The 20,715-nt window shown below is 41.8% G+C and overlaps 6 protein-coding genes across 6 annotated transcripts; 4 read left to right on the top strand and 2 right to left on the bottom strand.

Annotated features, from left to right (window-relative positions):
• Positions 1-325: 325 nt before the first annotated feature.
• LOC113565655 lies at positions 326-1,960 on the bottom strand. Its single transcript, XM_026988310.1, has 5 exons — positions 1,945-1,960; positions 1,288-1,371; positions 1,110-1,220; positions 719-1,054; positions 326-662 (listed from the first exon to the last, which is right to left on the bottom strand). Exons 1-4 carry the CDS (start codon positions 1,958-1,960, stop codon positions 912-914), a joined length of 354 nt encoding a protein of 117 aa, XP_026844111.1. The 3' UTR covers positions 326-662; positions 719-911.
• Positions 1,961-2,094: 134 nt separating this feature from the next.
• On the top strand, positions 2,095-2,903 carry LOC113565718 (transcription factor MafB). Its single transcript, XM_026988659.1, has 3 exons — positions 2,095-2,178; positions 2,347-2,617; positions 2,757-2,903. The coding sequence occupies exons 1-3, from the start codon at positions 2,162-2,164 to the stop codon at positions 2,901-2,903; spliced, it is 435 nt and encodes a 144-aa protein (XP_026844460.1). The 5' UTR covers positions 2,095-2,161.
• Positions 2,904-3,708: 805 nt separating this feature from the next.
• Positions 3,709-4,632, bottom strand: LOC6588821 (60S ribosomal protein L7). Its single transcript, XM_026988207.1, has 2 exons — positions 4,334-4,632; positions 3,709-4,273 (listed from the first exon to the last, which is right to left on the bottom strand). Exons 1-2 carry the CDS (start codon positions 4,630-4,632, stop codon positions 3,814-3,816), a joined length of 759 nt encoding a protein of 252 aa, XP_026844008.1. The 3' UTR covers positions 3,709-3,813.
• A 364-nt stretch (positions 4,633-4,996) lies between these two features.
• Positions 4,997-5,967, top strand: LOC6588822 (RIP-like protein). Its single transcript, XM_002014383.2, has 3 exons — positions 4,997-5,263; positions 5,324-5,389; positions 5,446-5,967. The coding sequence occupies exons 1-3, from the start codon at positions 5,147-5,149 to the stop codon at positions 5,848-5,850; spliced, it is 588 nt and encodes a 195-aa protein (XP_002014419.1). The 5' UTR covers positions 4,997-5,146; the 3' UTR covers positions 5,851-5,967.
• Positions 5,968-6,044: 77 nt separating this feature from the next.
• On the top strand, positions 6,045-20,715 carry LOC6588823 (ATP-binding cassette sub-family C member Sur). The gene is made up of 23 exons (XM_026988208.1): positions 6,045-6,831; positions 7,554-7,819; positions 7,908-8,083; positions 8,630-8,845; positions 8,948-9,551; positions 9,811-9,923; positions 9,992-10,129; positions 10,204-10,366; positions 10,430-11,315; positions 13,010-13,271; positions 15,345-15,482; positions 15,627-15,763; positions 15,852-16,053; positions 16,128-16,741; positions 16,821-16,975; positions 17,069-17,655; positions 18,080-18,237; positions 18,329-18,524; positions 18,772-19,459; positions 19,617-19,744; positions 19,838-20,132; positions 20,208-20,404; positions 20,466-20,715. Exons 1-23 carry the CDS (start codon positions 6,656-6,658, stop codon positions 20,601-20,603), a joined length of 6,633 nt encoding a protein of 2,210 aa, XP_026844009.1. The 5' UTR covers positions 6,045-6,655; the 3' UTR covers positions 20,604-20,715.
• LOC113565640 (fumarate hydratase, mitochondrial) lies at positions 13,556-15,293 on the top strand. Its single transcript, XM_026988202.1, has 2 exons — positions 13,556-13,917; positions 13,972-15,293. Exons 1-2 carry the CDS (start codon positions 13,579-13,581, stop codon positions 15,238-15,240), a joined length of 1,608 nt encoding a protein of 535 aa, XP_026844003.1. The 5' UTR covers positions 13,556-13,578; the 3' UTR covers positions 15,241-15,293.

Raw genomic sequence — 20,715 nt, 5'->3', positions numbered from 1 at the left:
GTTTTCTCCGTTGTTTGTGGGCCGATTTGGGCGTGCGACGGCTTCCTGTGTTCGGAAAAATGTCCCTGATTTTATAAAGTCCATTTCAAGGATCAAGGATATTTTCTCCAGATATATAGATCTAGGCGTGCGATGGCTTCCTGTGATGGAAAAAATTTCCCTGATTTAAAGGAGTCCTTATCAAGGATCAAGGACATTTTCCCCATTAAAAAATAATTAGTGTTCTCCCCTATTTGTGAACCGTTATGGGCGTGCCACGCCTTTTCTTATTCGGGATATTTTCCCCCATACAGGATACAGCGAGGATAATTTTTCAATCGTTTTATTCAATATAACTTAGCTTAGTAGAAATAAATAAGCAAGTGGAAATAATATCTAGTATCTAAATATATAGACGCGTATATCCTTAAACCTAACAACAATGATACCTATCTAGAGTCTAGTAGCCTGCGTTGCCCCTGTCTTGGTTGCCATAGTCAAAATCGTTGTTGTCGATGGCCAGGTCGAAGGATGACGTTGGCTTTTTGGCTCGCATTTTGCAAGGGGTGCCCTTATGTCCTTCTGGGATACGATTCTGTCCGGCTGGCATACTTTGATAGGACTCCGTCTAGCGGGGAGTACTCGGATACGACACGATTTGGAGCAAAGCGTAGGTCAGTCCTCTGTGAAGGAAATTATATTTTAAAATATATCCACAATTAAGTATTGAGTCACTTACGCTTTTCGAAGCTGAAGCCCAGTGTTTGATACGGTGGCGTATGTATGGGCAGTTGCCGATATTATTTCCCGTGGTCGTGAACCAACAATTCCGCCGTCCATCACAGGTCCCTGCTGCATCGGACGGGACGCCAGATTGTCGACTCAGCGGCATCATGGCTGTCACAGTCCAGGAGCAGGGGCGCGGTCACAGTTCAGCGGGGACTTCGCGATATCAGTTGGTCACTCTCGCTCATAAGAACCGGATGGCTAGAGGGTTGAAGCCCCTGGTAAACGATGGTGGGCATAACGTTGTTCGCGAGCACCCAAGAAGTATTCCTAGCCATCGGAGGGGGACCTACTAAAATTAAGGAAAGACTTAAATAATGTAAATGAATAAATAATAATAATACCTGGCGCGGTCGCTATGTCAGGACCCTCTTGGTCCCAGCTGCTGGCGCGATGCACGCGATCGTAGATGCCGGATCCAGCAAATTTAAAAAATACCTTTTTTATTTGATTGTCTAAAATAAGGAAACGTTAGTATGAATGGAATGTAAATGTGTATGGAATGTATGTTTCACAACGTACCCGAAAATAGAGAGCCACTACCGATTCGAAGAGAGCCAATAACCGATTCGAAGAAAGCAGTTCGCCATAATCGGTAGAGCTGCGCTCCAAAGTCGTAATGTTTGAAAGTTAATGGAAAAAGTAAAATAAGTGATGCACGGAAGTACGATTTGGGAGATCAAAAATTAAAAAACATGAGTATGGAATATTCTATCCCCTATGTTCCTTAGTATATAAAAATTGAGGAATAACATAATAACAGAACGATTCGATTACAAATTAATAGTTTAAAACTACACTCCACGAAAACGATGAATCTTAAAGAATTTTAACGCAGTTTAAGTGATCTTGGTCTTTTTTAAGTAAAAATTAAGGATAGTATGGATGTGCACCCTTCTTGCTGTCCTGTTTAGAAAAAGGGGGTGTAAGTGGTCGAAATTCGGCTCTTCGTCAGTATATTCACGGTATATTTTGATAATGAAATGGAAATGCAACGAAAAAATGAGTCTTCATTTTAAATGGGATATAAATAAGGTTATGCACAACTGGCAAAAGCAGCCCAGGTAAATTGCAAGGGTAGCACAAACCTCACCTCGCCGTGTTTTGACCAACAATATGCCTTGAAGACAAAATCGCCTTTTTGTACCAAGGTATATTATGAAAAAGGGGTGTTTTTACCTTTCATGCGTTGCATTTTCCTGGCCGTTTTGCCCGTTGTCCATACCCTCTTTTTCCTCCCATTGTGTAGAAAATGTGTAGTTTCCAAGTAGCAAATGAGCAAATGTAAACATTGAAATAATCTAAATCACAAAGCATTGAAAAATTCATATAAATACGTTTTCGCAAATAAACAAGAATATTTGACGGAGACTAATTGAAAGAAAGATCCCACAAAATGGAACGTAATAATGGGTAAAGTTAAATGGAACGAATAACTGCGTGATGCAAAACTAAGTGTGCTATTGTGATAAACGGGGAAATTTTGACGTGTGTGTTTGACGGCAAAAACTGTTTACATACATAGCCACATAGGTATATACATTTGTATGTATGTATGTTTTTTACTGTTTTCTTTCACAGACGCTACCCATATATACGCCGCCAAGGCAGTGGGCACAACAATTATCACCATCACCACAACAACAATGCAAATTCCACATCATCGACAGCAGGATCAACAAATGCAACACAATATTCCAATCATAGCATTAACAACTCTCCATCCGTGGGCATGAGTACGGGGGCACACAACAGTAATGCAATATATGCAGCGGCGGTACCGCCATCACAAAATGTGCCCATTTCCCAGCATGACGAATTGATTCGGTACATAAGGGAGGCCTGGAACAAGGTAAGCGTAAATCAAAGCAGAAGATTATATGGAATACTAAATTTTGACAATGGATTAAAGCTTCTGCCCGCCGGAGCTACTTTTAATAAATTCGGTTGCTCATCTTGCTTTGCAAACATTTCTTCTAATATTTCGACAGGTTTATGAGCAGGGCACACCTGTTTACCGCAACGAATCTGATAATCAATTGAAAAATTTCAAGCCATTTAATTTGGAGGAGTATTGGGGACAGCGTCTGGTCCAGAATATACACGTGACGACGACAAATGCCAGCGGACATCAGTAGACCGAGAATCGAAAAAAGGACGGTGGCTTGTGTTACATGGTAGAAATAAAAGAAATTAAAACCTGTGTGCCTATTCCGTTTTTTTACTTATTCCCATGTTATTGAAATTCAAATCTACCACATTGTTTAAAACCTGCTTTTGGACCATTTGTGTGTATACAGATTGATTAAAAACACTGCCAGCTGAAAGGCAAATTATGTATTGAATAAAACTATAATTGGTATAAAGATCGCCCTACATGTAGCATGCTATCTGCATTTATGTAAGTGTTGTGCGTTGTGCGCGCTTTTCAGTTGTCAAAAACAACAGTAATAAACAGTTAGTGGCTAGGAAAATAATCGTGTTGTGTGTTATTGAATAGACGGCCGCTCGCTTAATCTCATCGCAGGTAAAAGTAAAATTGTTTATCTATAATTGAAACAGTACAATGGGAGCCAATTGGGTGTGGAGGATTTGCAGGAGGCGGAGTTGTGGTGGCACTGTGGCAGCTGTTTTGTGGTGGTGGTGCTTGTGATAATAGTGTGGTCCTGGCTGTTGTTTTTTTTTTTTGTTTGGGGATCTGTTGTTCTTGTAGGTGGCAGGCACACGACATTAGTCATATATATATTTACCTGGTGCGGGTGCTGCTTGATTGGTGCTGACACTGCGTGGATTCCGATGAACAGCCTTTCCATTTTCCAATTTGGCATACCTTTTTGTGGGCAACTAAAACACTGTAATTTTTTCTGCTAATTGAAAGCATCCTTAAATTTGAGTTTCCTTTTTTAACATTAAAGTAACAAATGAAAACGAAGCGAACACTGCTTTTTGTATTGAAGGGCATTTTGTAATTTATAAAATTATGTTTTATTTTTCGTTCACTGTTTACATGCCCGTTCTACTCCAAGCTTTTGTTGTTTAAACTGAAGCTTAGACCATTTTGCGCAACAGTCGGTTGATGTGGTCTTCACGGTTGCCGAAATCACCTCCGTTAACGTAGTGATTGGCCTTCTTGCGCCAGCCACCGGTGGGGGTGTTCAGCTTAAACGGCCACAGGAAGTTGGAGGCGTACTTGAAATTGGGTCCAACGGTGAAAATCTCATGGACCAAATCCTCAACGCACTGAATATTGTGAGCCTGGCGCAGTTTGCGCTCAATCACAAAGTTGTCAGTGATGGGGACACGCTGACGGCTGTGCTTGACATAGCCGCGCTTGTAAATAAGCTCGCGCACCGACTTCAGGTTGGGGTAGCCCCAGGTGATGTAGGGCTCGGCAATACGCAGCATGTTGATGGTAGCCTTGTTCAACTTGATGAAGACACCATTGTTGATTTGGCGCAATCGGAACAGCTGCAAAACTTTGCGAACCTTGGGGGCAACCTTGTTGATACTGGAAGATAATTAAAGGTTATTAAATAAACAGTAGAATAATAAGCAAAACATTACATACCCACGGATACGCACGACAAATGCCAGCTTGGCCTCTGCGGGCACATAAAACTGGTTGCGCTTCTTGGCCAGGCGACGCAGCTTAATCTCACGCTGGTCAGATTTGATGTACTCATTCTGGTACTTTTCGGCACGGACCAGATTTTCCTTCTTGCGCAGCGCAATCACAGCGGCTCGCTTGAGACGACGCTTTGACTCAGCGGCACGTTTGCTGATTTGTTTCTTGCTGAATTTCAGCTTTGATTCCGGCACAGCCGGCAGCTTCTTTGCTGCAGGTTTCTTGACGACCGTAGCAGGCATCTGTTAATGACACAAAATAATTGCATTTAAACACAGTCTCTTTCAAATATTATGTATATTTCACAGAAAATATTACTAACCTCTTACTTGACACTGCACACGTTGGTAAAAGAAAGGGAAAGAAAGAGCGGAAGCATGTACTACGCCATGCTCCAAACGTCAAATTTCGATCAAAGCAACTCTGCCTTGCAGTGCTGTAAAATGATTCGCTAATGTAGAGTTGCATGGACGTGAAATATCAGTAATACGGCCACACTAGAAAACATCGATAAGTGAACTATTTTTACAGAATTACCTTCTCTAGAAACGTAGAAAAAATAGGATTGCGCGAATTTTTTTGTATTTTGTTTGATTTGCTTGCTTGCATTAACTTTGTTCGGTTCTGGTTTTATATTTCGTTTACAACACGTGCGGGACACCTAACACATAAAGAACCACGACATACTTGCGAGCATAGCATATTATTCGTGTAACCCAGCAAATTAACTCTGCCTTTATTTGCAATTCGACTGTAATGAGTTCTCCACAAAGTCCCGTTTACCGTACCCCAGTAGAACAAAAGCGACATGCTCAGGATGTGGCCAAAAGACACCGTACGGGCATGCCAAAACTGCGTGATATGTTGCGCGAGGTAATGTATAACCCTTTTCAGCTTTGCAACATGCATATTTACAGTATTCTCTCCTTGCAGAAGTACCGCAAACGTATTATAGAGACTCGCACAAGATTAACAGATGCCAACCGCACAGTGCAATTGGTACGTGAATGCCAAAGACTCGGGAGCTATGTATATTGAATCATGGTTTTTCACAGGCTGAACTTAAAGAATTTCTTCGCACGGAGCTAAGCGAGTTTGACAAAGACTTGGAGTTGGAACAGAACATTCTGGACGAATTACTTTCTGATGTAAATGAATGGTATGCGTTGGGCGAACAAAATTTGGAAACGTACGTGGAATCAGATGCACCAATACAGCAAAATGTTCTGTGCCCTGTCTGCCTTATAAAACCATTGCAACGTCAGGAAACTGTCTACCGGTGTGAGTGCGGAATTCAGTTTGAGCATACATCTAACATGGAACAACTGGAGAGGAAAATACACCAGCAAATTGCATCACATGAAACTAAGTGTACTCAGGCACTGCGTTTCTTTATAGAGCCTTCCACCGGTCGCCTTTATAATATGTGTGGAAGTTGCGATTATTTCTCCTCCATTTAGTTTATATTAAGATGAACTTTTCAGATGTCTGCGCCCAAGAACGTACATATTTAATACTAATGTTAATTCATATATAAACAAGCAACTTAAATAGATTAAGGAGATCATATAGGAAAATCATTACCCTTTTTGTTTCTGGTCCAATTGATAAGTATTTTGGAACTGATCATAGATCATTTGGCCTATGACTCAAAAAATTGCTCCAGAATCTCAGTATCGGAGAAGCTTTTTCCAGTGCGCACGTGCAAGATCCCTCACGTCAGTGCAGCATCGTCTCTACTTCGCTACTTTTACGGCGGGTGATCATACGTTTAGTGTGCTGTCATGCTCCGCCGTAGACGGTTGTCCGATTCTCTTATTCTCGCAAAACGTGTGCATACCTAATTATCTCTTATTTTGTTTATATTAAAAAAAAAAATTACTTAAAAGTAATTGGAGACCGAAAACGCTCCCTTAAAACGAAATTAATTTTGTAAACTACTCGCATAACACATATTGCGATAGCAGTAATTGCAGTGCATATTTTCGAGTGCGGAATAATTTGTTTACTTTAAACATTTTTCCTGGTCTTTACCTTGTACAGACCATTTTAAAGTGAATACGAAGGGAATCGAATTTATTTATGGATAAATATAAAAGCGTCGAATGTGCGCATTTGTACGATAATGTTTTAAAATGAAACAGTTCTAGTGATATTCTTAAAAAGATATCTCTACGGGTCTACGATATCTAATACGATCTACTTACTATATAAAGTTCTGAAAGGATTACAAATACTGTAAATAATTTGGATATTTTGGTCGATATGACGCAGTTGTTTAATATTATCCACTGCAATAATTTAAATGGCCGAGTTCGCTCCATTTATGAAAATTTAAATACAAATGTTTGTGGCATTGACCGCGTGAAGCTTCTTTTTACTTGTCTAAGCATATTGATATTGCTTTTTGCCTGTTTTTTCCTTTGGAATAAGTATGAAACGTGAGTATTGATAAGTTAAAGACAAATTTCTTAGATTTAGCTTATGCGCTAATCAACTAAAAAGCCATGGAATGATAAACTAGACTACTATTATTATGATTAAACGTTCATAACTAAATATAACTCTGTTTTTTCTTGCAATCAAATGATGTTTCAATCTGGATGGTTTTCAATATGTGAATAGACATACAAAAAACGAAGAAGAGGTTGTTAGTACAGAAAGTTGTTAGGTTAATTTATGATTTTATAAACTCCCACTATACTTAATATCTTAATTAACATTACTGGTAAATTATTATAATTGTTTAATATTTCTTTACGACTTTCTATGAAGTACATATTTATGTAGTTCGATTCTGTTGTATTTGGTTTTTTTTTTCAATTGTCTATGTATTTCAAAATCCACTTAAACGTCAATAATTGATATCCGGAACTAAAGAGCATATGATATCAAGTATGTACTCCATGAAATCGAAATCATGGAGGGTGCAGTACCTTTAAACTCGTCGCGTGGCATAGTTTTTTGAAAGAAATATCTCAATTGCATCTCCACTTCACTTTTCTATTTGTGTCTGTGTGAATGCACCGGAATTCTTATGTACTTATGAAATGAAATAAGGTATCATTAGGACAACTTTAATATTTAGTAATACTAACTAATAACAACTAATACTTTACGCAAAGATCACGAAACTTTATCATGTGCCGCCTTTTCAATGCAGGTGTCATAAAACATTACTAAAGTTTCACAATTTACGTGCAGCTGTGTCACTGCTCATGTTGGCTGGAAGTAGCCTGGATCTAGCCAGGAGCTTACTGCCCCAACGCAGTGCACGGCAGCTCAGTCGTCTTTTTGACTTATGGAATAGAGACACAAATTTTCTGGTTATAATAGGAGCGGGAGAAGCGTGGAATGCGCTTGCTTCCACGATATTGACAATTTTGCTAATGTGTTATCATCGTGTTATAGAGCGCAAGAAGAAGACAGGTGAGTGCCTTCGAATGCCTTTGGGTTGTGCAAGGTACATGATATAAAATTCTCGCATTAAATAATCGAGCATATTTTCATCCCTTAGTGTTTTTGTACGCGAGCATGGCCGTGGAGGTATTGACTCTCGCTCTGCGTTCCAACGAATTGACAGAGGTTGCTTACTACGAGGAAGTACTAGAGCTTCAGACGTGCCTTGTGGGTATGTCTGTTTTATGTCTGCTGGTATTGGCTTCGTTGGATGGTTACACTATATATAATGAGGTATAGATTAAACTAAGCTGCAGTAGAGCATATTTAAGTTAACTATCTGAAATATGGCCGCTAAAAACTAGAGAAAACTTGACGTTAGCATGTCCCTCGCCAGCAATTACAAACGTTTTATTAAAATATTTATTTTATTCAACAAGTAACTCGCTAAACAATGGCACATAACAGAGGTGGAACAAACATAGTAATGTGGTTTGCAAGCTTACGTTTTTAAATAGGTTAATCGCAGATTTTAAGCTTACGGACTTCTATGCTTGGTAAATTGTTTATTCATACATTTGTACAAGTGGCCTTGCACAGCCATAGATTTGAGCATGTTAAAAGACTACCTACATACGAGTATGTGTTTCTGGCCAAAGGAAAAGTCGCAGGGAAAACTGAAGTTACAGAGGACATAGTAGCTAGCGTAAACGGGCCAAAGATTAGCACTGGAGTCTTTGGTTATCTTTGATCACCTATGTAGAAGTACTTTCTAAACCTATTTCAAAAATATGAATACTCTAACCTACTATCGAAATTCGTATTCAATGGATTTTGCAGCACTTTCGTGACAACTACGTGGATGACCATGGAAAAATAGGCTATAAACATTCACTTGCAACATTTTATTCAAAATCTTGCTTCTGGTGGTTGACTCCTTTGCTGAGGTTGGGCTATACGGAACCACTAGAACTTGAGAACTTGGGTGCAATGAAACTAGAGGATAGCGCTAGATCGCATTACGATCACTTTTTGTATGTTTACACAGATGAGGTGGTAAGTAGCACGCCTTGAACATGTACTACCCATAGCACATATGGTACTATTTGAATACTTTCATGGGTTTCTCTTCATTTTTCTTGATCAAACGTATAACAGAAAAAGTCAAGTTCCTCCCCATCCTTATGGTATTGCTATATAAAGAACAGTTGGCGGATGTTTGCTTTGGGCGGCATTTTAAAGCTGGCGGGAGACCTATTTGCGTTGATCGGCCCACTTGCAATACAGCAAATAGTACAGTATATAGAAGAGCTTTATGCTACAGCGACCAATCCATCAAAACAATGGAATGCGAAAGACGAGGGTCAACCACTAATGTTGGCCTTCAATGTGAGCGATATTCATATTGGCCAAGTAAGAGTTTACTATGCCACCTGGTCGGAACTGCTAACAAACGGCTGGAGCATTGCTTGGATTGTTCTACTAGCTGCAATTACTCAGGGAGCCTTGTCCCAGGCTTCTACTCACATTCTTAATATGACGGGTATCTGGATAAAAACATCCCTACAGGGTCTAATTTATCGAAAGACCCTGCTATTAAATGCGACCAGCGGCTGTTCGGCTAATAACAGCATACGCCAAACTCCATTATCCTCAACTTCTACTCCGGTAAAAACGAAAAAAAACAACGCCAAAGATAAGATGAACACGGATTCTACCTCTAAAGAGGAACCCCCTGAAGGACATGCGGGATATATGAGCGGTGAGTGAAATTCTATCTCGGTTCCGTTTTTATCAGAGTAAAATGTTTTAAACTTTGAAGCTCTTGATTTTATGGCTAAATAGTTGATATGTATATGCATTTGAGTGGTTCAGCTTATTGTATAGCTTTGGGGTAAAAGAATAAATAAAATTAACATTTCCAGAAGTATCTCTCTATTATATAAAATAGTTTTGGGGTTGCGGTTGGCTTTCTGCTAGTATACATAGATCAAAATATCCTATTATTTCTTATTTGACAGATTTAAATCCCTCTAATGACATTGGCAGCATTACCAATCATATGACGGAAGATACACTAAACATAATGCAATTTTTCTGGATCGCCCACTATGCATGGGCTATACCATTTAAGGTATGTACTGAGAGTTGGCTCCTTAAAATTAAAATCGAGGAATTAAAGTAACAACCTTATCGTTCTAGATATCGGTGGTCATTTACTTGCTGTATCTCAAGTTGGGGATAAGTGCTGTCGTTGGAGCCATTGTGTGCATACTAATTATGACGCCACTGCAATTTCTCATTGGAAATGCCATGTCTAAAAACAGCGAAGTTATTGCGGTATGAACATATTAGTAGCTTTACTTATATATAGTTTCCATATTTAAAGTTTTCTTTTCGATAAATCCACGCAGAAATATACTGATGAGCGATTGAAGAAAATACACGAAACATTGATTGGTATCAAAATTATAAAGCTAAATGCCTGGGACGAGGTTTTCTTTAAAAAGATTCAGGTGTCACGCAAAAAGGAGCTCACATATCTCAACAAGGATGCCCTATTTTGGACGTTAATGAGTAAGAGTGCAATTGCGATATACTTGGATAGACTTTCCAAACTCATTGCTCTTTTTTTAACAGCTATTCTTACACATATTTCGACGGTGTTGATCACTTTTGTGACCCTCGGTGTTTATGTGTTGCTACCTAGGGAGGCGGACCTTAATTTAAACGCTAGTCGACTGTTCTCTGCACTGGCCCTTTTCCAGCAACTAACGGTCCCTCTGTTGATATTTCCGATTACAGTCCCAATTATTATAGCAGCAAGGGTTTCAACGCGTCGTCTGCAGCGATTTTTTGAGGCAAGCGAGATCCAAAAGCAGTTTGAGGGCATTCGAAATATGGCCAGGATATTAAGCAAGAGTGATGCCTCATTGGATATGTATGAAACGCAGGAGAAGTCCAACATGACAATGCGCACAGCACAGGCAGAAAGCATGCTGAATGAAAAGCACATTGCACAACGAACAGCAACGTTGGAACGGCCGATATCGACGTCAGAATCAGAGGACAATTCTGTGCAGACAACCAGGCAACATGATCAACAGGCAGCAGCCACCTCTCCATTGTTTTTTCAAGAGGTGGGCCATCAGAGGCTCGTACAGCAGCGCCGTGAACTGCTTCGCAACACACCGTACGTAGCCATTAGGCCACCGAGGCTGCAAGGAACCGTAGTGGAGAAACATCAGGAATTCTCACTGATGCGGGCCAGGAACACGGATAGCTGGAGACGTGATTCTCTCCTGCTAAAAATGCCCGATGACATTGCGGTGTCGATCAATGACGGTCTTTTCACATGGCATCCAGACAGTCACATTCCAATGGTGCAATTACACATTCAAGGGATAGTTATACCGAAGGGAAAATTGACGATTATTGTCGGAAAAAATGGCAGCGGAAAGACATCCCTCTTGTCGGCCTTGCTCATGGAGATGCCACTGTTAGCAGGAAATATGTTTTGGCACAAGTAAGTAGACCATTGCAGCTGGTTTAAACTAATTCATAGTTTAAAGATGGTTTTTAACAGAGTCGCATCCCTCTTGGCAAGCTTATTTTCCCACCCGAACACTTTGTTCTAGTCAAAACTAGGCTGCTTCTGACGATGCCATTCACGATGTTCTTATTTTTAAGATTAAGCACGTTTCCTTGTCTGCTTACACGGTTCACCAACAGAATGTCCTTTCATGCAAATTTGTTCAGCTATTTATGTGCTTATTTTCAGTTCTGCCAACAGCAATACCTTTGCGATAGCGTTTGGTGGATAAGTTTGTTTGCTCATTTATCACATTTAATTGCATAATTTGCACCTGTTTGCGTAGGCAGTTTACTCCGATACACACAGCTTTTTGTACACCTTGAACGACCGAAGGAAGTTTTTGTGGCATGCTCAGATTATCATGGAGAATGTTTAGTTTTGCAGTGTTAAAGAAGCTAAGAAATAAATTAACCTGAGCCTCCAGTTGAGCATTTTAAATGAGCTCCTCATAGGTAATGAAGAATCCTTGACCATAGTCACAGGGTAGTTTTAGTTGATGCAGCGAAAGAAGTCACAGCAGTCGTTCAACTTACTTTATCAGTCGTTTCAATGCACACCACGTGATTCAGTAATTTATCACAAAATGAATGTGTACGTTGTTAATTTTATTGCGCATAAAATAAAAATGGCATCGCCCTGCGCCCACTCTGCGCCATTCCTGAATCAAGCAGTGTCCCCGTAGTGGCGGGAGGGTCGATTGCAAGCACATAAAAATGCATTTAACAAGTTAAAATCGTGGGCGCAAGCCGCCAACGGGTGTGCACTTGCCTTCACAGCCTGAACCAATTCGATCTTCTGGCCTCTAGTTTTTTGCTTCCCAGTTTTCCTGGCTTCCTCCGGCAAACGGCAAATGTGCAATAATTTCAATTACTATAATAAATGTCTGTGCTAGTTTGAAACCGTTTTGTTCTGCATTGGTGTCTTCACCGTTCCACTCTCCACTTTCCACTTTCAATTTTTTCCTTTTGCAGATATATTTTTGCTTATTTATGTACGTTCAAGCCCACACGAATTTGAGACTTTTTGTATGTGTGCATTCCAGTACACATATTTTGTTGCCAATTTACGGGCTTAAGCTTCAACAAGGAACAGCGGAGGCGATACCAGTGCGATAGAGGTCCATTGTTTGATTCCTGTTCTAAACAGTCTCCTGAAATTATGCCTTTCTGGTGTTGTCTCCTATGCGCTTATGCAGAATAGGAGTATGCCAAACAAAATGCCTGCATACAAGGACACAATGGTCTCGCTAAAAGAATTCGTGCTATGAACCCAACAATTTTAAACATGTCTCAAATGCATGAGCCCAAAGACCTGACCTGTTTTTACGTTTACTGACCGTCCTGCATATAATCACAGCTTACGGTGCATGGAAAATTGATCGAAATTAGTATTGGTCCAATCACTAAACAAAGTTAAGTTAAGTCAAAATTGGTGAGCATAACGGGGTATATGAATTTCGACCAGGTATATGTAATATCTTCCCAAGAAAAGACTTCAAAAATAATCAATACCATTAGGATCTTACTTAAAGGCCCTACTTAAAGATTGTGCATGTAAGAGGTACCTTTTTTTCAATTGTCCATACACATAAAAAGTTCATCTTATCGACCTTTTTTTTCCTCCAGAACATGTACGATTTCTTATGTGTCTCAACAACCGTGGCTGCTCAATGACACCATCCGGGAAAACATTCTTTTCGGCGAATCCTTTCGACCCAGCCGTTACGATTTCGTGATAGAAGCATGTGCCCTTAAGCCTGACATTGAAATAATGCCAAAAGGCGATTTCACCATTATCGGAGAGCGCGGCATCAATATATCAGGCGGACAGATACAGCGAATTGCTATTGCGCGTGCGATCTATTCATCGGCTAATGTGATCATAATGGTAAGTTAGTTCAAGGTAAACTATCAAGAGTGAAACCGTAAATCCTTCATAAGATAAAAGACAACCAAAGGTGAAGAAGGGCTGCAACCTTTTGGTACTTTGTTTCATGGTAAACAAGTTTAGTGCCACTGTCTGTTATAGAGAATACGTGAAAAGGAAAGGGAAACTAGGAAAGGAGAGGACGCGAAAGGGATTGGGTGGAAATTTGAGAAAAGAAGACTGATGGCCTGCAACGCAGAGAAGGAACAACTTTGGACTTGGTCCACCTATCTTCTGCACGAGGAGTATTTATTCGTGACCATATATTATGGTGGCTATAATAGGAATTATCGATCTAGAGACTGGAATTTCTTTCCTGTTTTTAACGAATCGAGTAACCATTGACTGGCGTGCCTGTAGTTTAGTACCGCCGGTAGTATCCCATCAATTATTCATCGTTATATTTTTTGTTTCTTCCAAAATGTCGTTTGATCAGAAAGAGATTTTTAGTTTGATGTACAAGCTGGCGCGGCTCATAGTGCCTGATACCCGTGTTGAGTATGATTCAATGGGGGCAATTCACGTGCCCCTCGATCGTTTGTATGGGCCGCAAACAATGCGGTCCTTACTGAAGTTTCCGATTGGTGGAGTGAATGAACGCATGCCAGTAGGGCAAATGCATTTTTGTGAAGTATTTATAGTTAATAGATTTACCCTACAGCGACCCATTATTATAGCATTGGCCATTGTGAAAAAAGCCGTTGCTGAGACCAACAAAATGTCTGGCCTAGAGGAGCGGTTGTGCGATGCTATCTCTAAGGCTTGCGACGATATCATATCTGGCAAGCTCTACGACGAGGACCATTTTCCACTAGTTATCTGGCAAGCCGGATCCGGCAGACACACAAATATGAATGTAAATGAGGTTATTTGTAACCGTGCAATCGAGATACTCGGCGGCCAGAAAGGCACAAAGACGCCTGTGGATCCCGATGAGCATGTGAACCTATCACAAAGCTCCAATGACAGCTTCTCCGCGGCTATCAACATTGCAGTCGCTATGCAGTTGCGCGATAAACTGTATCCGGCGTTGACGCTGATTATTGAGCTATTGAATAACAAGGTAAATCAGTGGAAGGACATTATCAAAATTGGACGAACCCACCTGATGGACGCTGTTCCGCTGACGCTCGGCCAAGAATTCAGCGGCTATAAGCAACAACAGGCCAACTGCCGGGAACGACTAGACACAGCTCTGACCCGGCTATACCAACTCCCTCTTGGCGGCACCACAGTCGGAACAGGGCTAAACACTAAAAAGGGGTTTGCCGCTGAGTGTGTGAAACGTGTAGCCGACCTAACAAGTCTTCCCTTCGTTAATTCGCCCAACATGTTTGAGTCTATCTCCTCGTGTGATGCCCTGGTGGAAGTGCACGGCGAGCTGAACACTCTAGCAGCCAGCACAATGAAGATGGCGAACGATATTCGTTTCCTGGGATCGGGTCCGCGATGCGGTTTGGCTGAGCTGAAACTCCCCGAAAATGAGCCGGGAAGCTCGATTATGCCAGGCAAAGTGAATCCGACACAGTGCGAAGCTCTCACCATGATCTGTGCCCAGGTCATGGGCAACCAAGTAGCGGTTACATTAGGCGGTTGCAATGGGCACTTTCAACTCAATGACTTCATGCCGATGATTGCCTCAAATGTGCTTCGCTCGATAACACTTCTGGGAGACGGAATTAAATCTTTTTGCAAAAACTGCCTCAGCAACATCGAACCAAACACAGACAAGATAAATACTATCATGAGTCAGTCCCTGATGCTGGTTACTGCCCTAAGCCCTCATGTGGGGTATGAGCGGTCAGCTGCAATAGCCAAAGCAGCACATCAAAGTGGTACCACGCTGAGGGAGGAAGCCATAAATGCAGGCATTTCGGCGGATGACTTTGACGAGTGGGTGCGACCTGACAAGATGTTGGGTCCCAATTAGCTGTTCCTACAAATTTGAAATAAAGTCGTCATTATAATTATGTCTGTAACAAATATAACGAATATAATTTTCAATATGAGCTTTATTGTGTATTCTCGGAACAGGATGATCCACTGTCCTCGCTGGATAATGAGGTCGGGTCCCAAATCTTTCAGCGTTGCGTGAGCCAGATGCTGCTGAAGTCAAATCGCACCTTTATACTTGTGACACAACAATTAAATCTCATAAAGGAGGCGGATTACGTACGTTTGTGCCATTTCCACGAAGAGGCTCTAAAGTACCCGTAGCCGAGACTATTTTCTTGTTTACGGCTACACATTTAGAGTTTAGCTTGGACAGAAGATGGAAGTTAAGCTAGTTATTATTTTTATTACATTAACTGACAGGTAATCGTCATGAAAAATGGTCGCCTCCAAGCTTGCGGCAGTTATGGGGACATAGAATCGAAGCACCCGCAGATACCCGCCAAATGGAATTCTATAATAGCAACATCAAATGCAAAGAAACAGAATGATGCACAAAAGTGAGTATGTTATCATCATATATTAATTATAGTCCAGTTTAATACGCTTCATACATACATGCTTCATATAAATATTGTGTTCTTACAGCCATGTTGAACGAACGGCATCTGAGCGCTGGAAGTTGCTGAAGAATGTTAGCAAACTGGGACTTCAGCGCTCGATTTCAGTGACCATAGATGAAAATGGTGGAGGCAATACGGATGGACACGACGACAGCGTTTCTTTATCAGTGACCCATATGCACGACAACGACATTGAGGAGGATGAAGAAGACAATGAGATATCGGCGGTAAGTGCATAGTAAGTTAATGTTATATCCGGATTGGTTTTTGAGCAGTTCAATTTATGTTTCTATCTTGTTAGCCGTATCTTCTTTCCAATGGAAACTGCTGCAGCTTCAATTTGCAGCGAAAGCGATCTAGCGTCTATGGCTCACGACATCTGATCTATGATGTGCCCCTACCAATCGATGAGTGCCAGGCAGATGATGTCATTATGCGTCCACGTCGCCGGCAAATGATTCATCGTCGAGGCAGTAGGACTACCAACTCTTGGCATAGATTGAGCGGCCTTAGCACGCTAACGGCTACCTCAGCTTCCAGTTCTAATAGCGGAAATCCAATTCATCGCAGCGGGCTAACTTCCAGCGGTAGTAGCTATGCAGAGAGCAATGCAGACGGGATCGAGATGGATATGCCGCCGTTGTTGCAAGACCCACGAATAAAGTCATGGCAGCCGACGAAAAACCTGCAGCATCAGCTGCTGGCTCGGAATGCGTCTTCCCCGCCGGCCATGGAAGTGGCGGTTGATAGGCCTCAATGCGCTGAGGTGGGGATTGAACGGGTTACAAAGACAGAAGCAACGTCGGAGGATCAGGTTCGTGGCAGCTTTCAGCAGTTTTTGCGGCGAATGTCCATGCGGCGCTCTAATAAGCCCAAGCACCACCATCAGCCGCTGAGCGCCACCAACTCGATTCTGTGAGTAATATACTGACCGCATCGTATATTGCAATATTTGTGTCTTGCCCTTATTTTCTTTGGTTACATGCATTTACAGGAGCATCTCTGAAGAAACTGCTGCTACTTCTGCTCTTCAAGCCGCCGATCGTGGATCCATACCCTCCTCACCTGCCTGCATATATAACTCAGATGCGAATGATTCGGAGGGACAAATGGATAAACAGCTGCCATTGATGAATGCGACCACGAAAAGTAGGCGATACCACATAGATAAATAACTAGATAGTTGCATATATGAAACGAACTTTAATTCAATATTTTAAATTTAATTTTACTTTTACTCAGGTGTAAATTTAGACTACAAAGACGGCAACCTTATCAACGAACCCCACAACGACTGTGAAATATCAAACGTGTCGTCGGTGAGGCCACTGGAGCATTGCGAGGGCAATGAAGAAGCACCCCCAGGTACCGAGAACGAATTGATACCAATGTCTGAGTCTGCAATTGATGCTGAGCGCAAATATGGAAAAATATCGCATCACATATATCTGATGTATATACGCGCCTCGGGCGTGCCCATAATCACAGTCTTTTTTATCACCGCACTAATTTGGCAATGTTTGCGTGTCTACACGGACGTTTGGCTGCGGCATTGGAGCGATGTCCACATCCAGGCACAGGACGTGAGCAAAGAGGAGGGCCACGAAGTCACGTACTATTTCTGCATGTATGCCGCAATTTCGTGTGTTTGCATTATAATGGCCATGATATCAACACCGGCCGGACAATGGGCCGGCTGTAATGCCCGTCGTAATTTGCACGATAAGCTGCTGCAATCGATTTTGCATAAAACGTTGCATTTTTTCGAAGTCACACCGCTCGGACGTATTGTTAATCGTTTCAGCAACGACATGGCGATCATTGATAAGGTACGATTTGTTCTTTTGTTATCACCCATCGTCGCCGCTCTTCATTCGTGGCTAGCCCTATGCCTTTCACATATTTCTCCCATTGGCTGCATAGTTTTTCTATTTAAGTATAAAATATAGGCACATTTCTCCCGCTGATATACTCGTATATTGTTTCTTTGGCTAAGATTTCTCTGTGATAGGCACGCGTCGGTTTATCTTTGGGTTTGTTTATGTACATACGCATTGTATATAGGTCAACAGTGGGAACAACAACTATTCAACCCACTATCTATGTATATAGTTTTGACAGAAGTTACAGTTTGATCATTTTTATAAATTGACGGAATAATTAATGGAAACATTTGGTAAACAGAGAATAATTGTATTAAGTTTAAGTTTAATTTCTTTAATGCTCAAATTTATATTCGTATTTTATTCACAGAAAATTGCCGCAACTTGTCAAAGGCTGCTGCAATTTAGTTTTCTCTGCATTTCCGCCGTTCTGATCAATTTGACCATTACTCCCTGGTTTCTGGCCTTCACACTTCCTATCTGTGGAGCCTACTACATAATACAGAAGTTCTACAGGTGTTCAGCGCGGTAAGTAATGGCAGCGATCCGCTTATTATTATGACGAGTTGCCGTGTTTATTCGCTCCATTTTATGATACCTTTTCATTTGTCCTCTCCAGGGAGTTACAACGCATTGAGAACTCGACTAACTCACCGGTTATCTCGCATTTATCGGAAACAATACAAGGTGTGACCACAATACGGGCGTACAATCAGCAGGCACGTTTCACCGAGATACTCTTCAGACGTCTTGAGGCCAACACAATTGCATCTGCGTTGTTGAATACGAGTAACCGATGGCTTGGCATATCATTGGTAATTGCTTTAACTATGTGTTTCCCGTAGCGTCGTAGTTCGACGCAGGTGCATATGTATTCGAATTGAGTTTTGTACTCTTTGCTTGTGTAGATTTAATCCAATGGCAAAGGACACATTGTCCTGCAGAAAATAACACTTTGGTTTTTATAATATACAGCCTTCGAGAAAGTTATCATAGCCACTCATGTTCTCGTTTATTTGCTTTCTCTCTGTCTTCTATCTTCACATAATTTTATTCTTGCAGGACTATTTAGGTGGGTGCATTGTTTTTGTGGCCATCGTGACGTCACTGGCAACGGCAAGCATCAGTTGCAGCAACTACAGATATGCCAGGGACGTAGCAGAAACTTATGCCAACAATAAAAGCATGCCAGACCTCTCTTCGGAACTGAGACCAACGCCATCGCTTGTCGGGCTGGCCATAAACTACACGTTGTTGGTGCCGATTTACCTTAATTGGGTTGTAAAACTTTTGGCTGATATGGAGATGTATGCGGGCTCGGTGGAACGCATTGCACACTATGCCAAGGGACAGGAGTCCGATTTGGAAGCGAACGAAGAAATAAGCAATGAAGTCGATAGCTCGTCCTTGCCCACGTCGATGTCGACTGCCGGTGACAAAGTTTACCCAGGCGCAACGACAGCTGCCGTTGATGTTGATGAAGATGGAGGTGAAGGTGGAGATGGAGACGGAGATGGTGATGGAGCTGGAGCTGGGGAAAATGCTGATAAATTAAATGCAGGCAATGCAACCGGCGACGGCAATCACTTAAACTTCCACTTCCACACGGCGACAGCTGCTGACAAGCTACAGAAGGCGACGACAAAGACGTCGGTGATTAAAAAAGATAAGAAACTGCCGCCACACAGCGGGAAGGTCGATCTGCCTAATGAGCCAGCTAGAAGGCGTGAGTCTTGTCAGCTTAAACGATGTAAGTTAAGAGTGTGCAGAGTGCAGTGTGCAGGACTTCTGGTCATTGGTTTCAGGCATTAACTATCCGAAAACGGGGACCAATCGAGTTATTTTGTATGATTTGGCTTGCATAAGAAAGAGTCCTTTACATAATTTTTAATTGCTTGCTTTTGTAGACCAGAGCGTTCCCATTTCTTGGCCGCAAAGAGGCGACATCAGCTTCCAAAATGTCAGCCTGCGGTATGAAGGCCAAACACAGAATGTTATCAGCGACCTAACACTGAAAATACCAGCGGGTCAGCGGGTGAGTGTTACAGCTTTTAAATCTGTTTCAATTAAGAATACTCTTGCGTTCACCAGCTTATTGACTCTCTTTTACTCTGGACCCTGTCTACAGATTGGCATCTGTGGCCGCACTGGCAGCGGAAAGTCCTCGTTGGGCTTATCTCTATTCGGTGTATTGCAAACGACGAGTGGCCACATTCTTATTGACGAGGTGGACATTAAGCAAATCCGACCAGAGGAGCTGCGAACGAGATTATCGATAATTCCACAGGACGTGCATTTGTTCAATACGACGATACGCGAAAATCTTGACCCACATGGGTATTACTCGGACTTACAGCTGTGGAACTGCCTCGAGTTGGCGCAGCTAAAAGAGTTTGTCAAAGTGAATCTTCCGCTGGGTTTGGGTACGAAGACTGCTCGTATTTCCCTTGTTTACTTCGTTCGGTGCATACTTCACGTATCTTTTCATTGCTTTACAGATACAGTAATTACTGACGGCGCCATTAACTTGAGCGCCGGCCATCGGCAGCTGCTGTGCCTTGCACGGGCCATTCTACGCGGCTCCGTTTGCCTGGTCCTGGACGAAGCAACAAGTGCCCTGGACAGTAGCACGGAGGCAGCCCTACTGAGAGCCGCAGATAAAGCATTCCAGGGACGCACAATCATAACCATTGCCGTGAGTTTTTCTGTGATTCCAATATACGGGTCTTGTATCGATCATTTGTGTGTATTTACAGCACCGGCTGATAACTATTCTGGACTATGATCGCCTAATTGTGATGGAAAATGGTCGCATCATTGAGGATGGAAATCCAAGGAAGCTGCAACAGCTTCCAGGCTCTGCTTTCCAACGCCTACTTCAGAAACATCCATGACAAAGCGAGTGCGCATATTAGATACTTTAACTGTGTGGAAATTTGGTTGAAAACTATTTTTCTGTTTCGTACATTTACCTGTATGTAAATTTGCTTTCATATGTAATATATT

This window comes from Drosophila persimilis, unplaced genomic scaffold (assembly GCF_003286085.1).
Source record: "Drosophila persimilis strain 14011-0111.01,24,50 unplaced genomic scaffold, DperRS2 tig00000191-arrow-pilon, whole genome shotgun sequence".
In the NCBI taxonomy this organism is placed as follows: domain Eukaryota; kingdom Metazoa; phylum Arthropoda; class Insecta; order Diptera; family Drosophilidae; genus Drosophila; species Drosophila persimilis.
Note: the sequence above shows the minus strand (reverse complement) of the source record. Positions and strands in the feature narration are given on the sequence as shown.

What these genes read in the sequence shown, in the direction of transcription:
- LOC6588821 (XM_026988207.1), bottom strand. Translation starts at nt 4,632, where the DNA reads ATGCCTGCTACGGTCGTCAAGAAACCTGCAGCAAAGAAGCTGCCGGCT. An exon ending in TTTGTCGTGCGTATCCGTGG is followed by an intron (nt 4,274 to 4,333) that starts GTATGTAATGTT and finishes ATTATCTTCCAG; the next exon opens with TATCAACAAGGTTGCCCCCA.
- LOC6588822 (XM_002014383.2), top strand. Translation starts at nt 5,147, where the DNA reads ATGAGTTCTCCACAAAGTCCCGTTTACCGTACCCCAGTAGAACAAAAG. An exon ending in TGCGTGATATGTTGCGCGAG is followed by an intron (nt 5,264 to 5,323) that starts GTAATGTATAAC and finishes CTCTCCTTGCAG; the next exon opens with AAGTACCGCAAACGTATTAT. An exon ending in CCAACCGCACAGTGCAATTG is followed by an intron (nt 5,390 to 5,445) that starts GTACGTGAATGC and finishes GGTTTTTCACAG; the next exon opens with GCTGAACTTAAAGAATTTCT.
- LOC113565718 (XM_026988659.1), top strand. An exon ending in TAAGGGAGGCCTGGAACAAG is followed by an intron (nt 2,618 to 2,756) that starts GTAAGCGTAAAT and finishes ATATTTCGACAG; the next exon opens with GTTTATGAGCAGGGCACACC.
- LOC113565640 (XM_026988202.1), top strand. Translation starts at nt 13,579, where the DNA reads ATGGTGGCTATAATAGGAATTATCGATCTAGAGACTGGAATTTCTTTC. An exon ending in GAGTGAATGAACGCATGCCA is followed by an intron (nt 13,918 to 13,971) that starts GTAGGGCAAATG and finishes TTTACCCTACAG; the next exon opens with CGACCCATTATTATAGCATT.
- LOC113565655 (XM_026988310.1), bottom strand. An exon ending in TAGTGGCTCTCTATTTTCGG is followed by an intron (nt 1,221 to 1,287) that starts GTACGTTGTGAA and finishes TCCTTATTTTAG; the next exon opens with ACAATCAAATAAAAAAGGTA. An exon ending in TGACATAGCGACCGCGCCAG is followed by an intron (nt 1,055 to 1,109) that starts GTATTATTATTA and finishes TAATTTTAGTAG; the next exon opens with GTCCCCCTCCGATGGCTAGG.
- LOC6588823 (XM_026988208.1), top strand. Translation starts at nt 6,656, where the DNA reads ATGACGCAGTTGTTTAATATTATCCACTGCAATAATTTAAATGGCCGA. An exon ending in ATGTTTACACAGATGAGGTG is followed by an intron (nt 8,846 to 8,947) that starts GTAAGTAGCACG and finishes AACGTATAACAG; the next exon opens with AAAAAGTCAAGTTCCTCCCC. An exon ending in ACATGGCGATCATTGATAAG is followed by an intron (nt 17,656 to 18,079) that starts GTACGATTTGTT and finishes TTTTATTCACAG; the next exon opens with AAAATTGCCGCAACTTGTCA.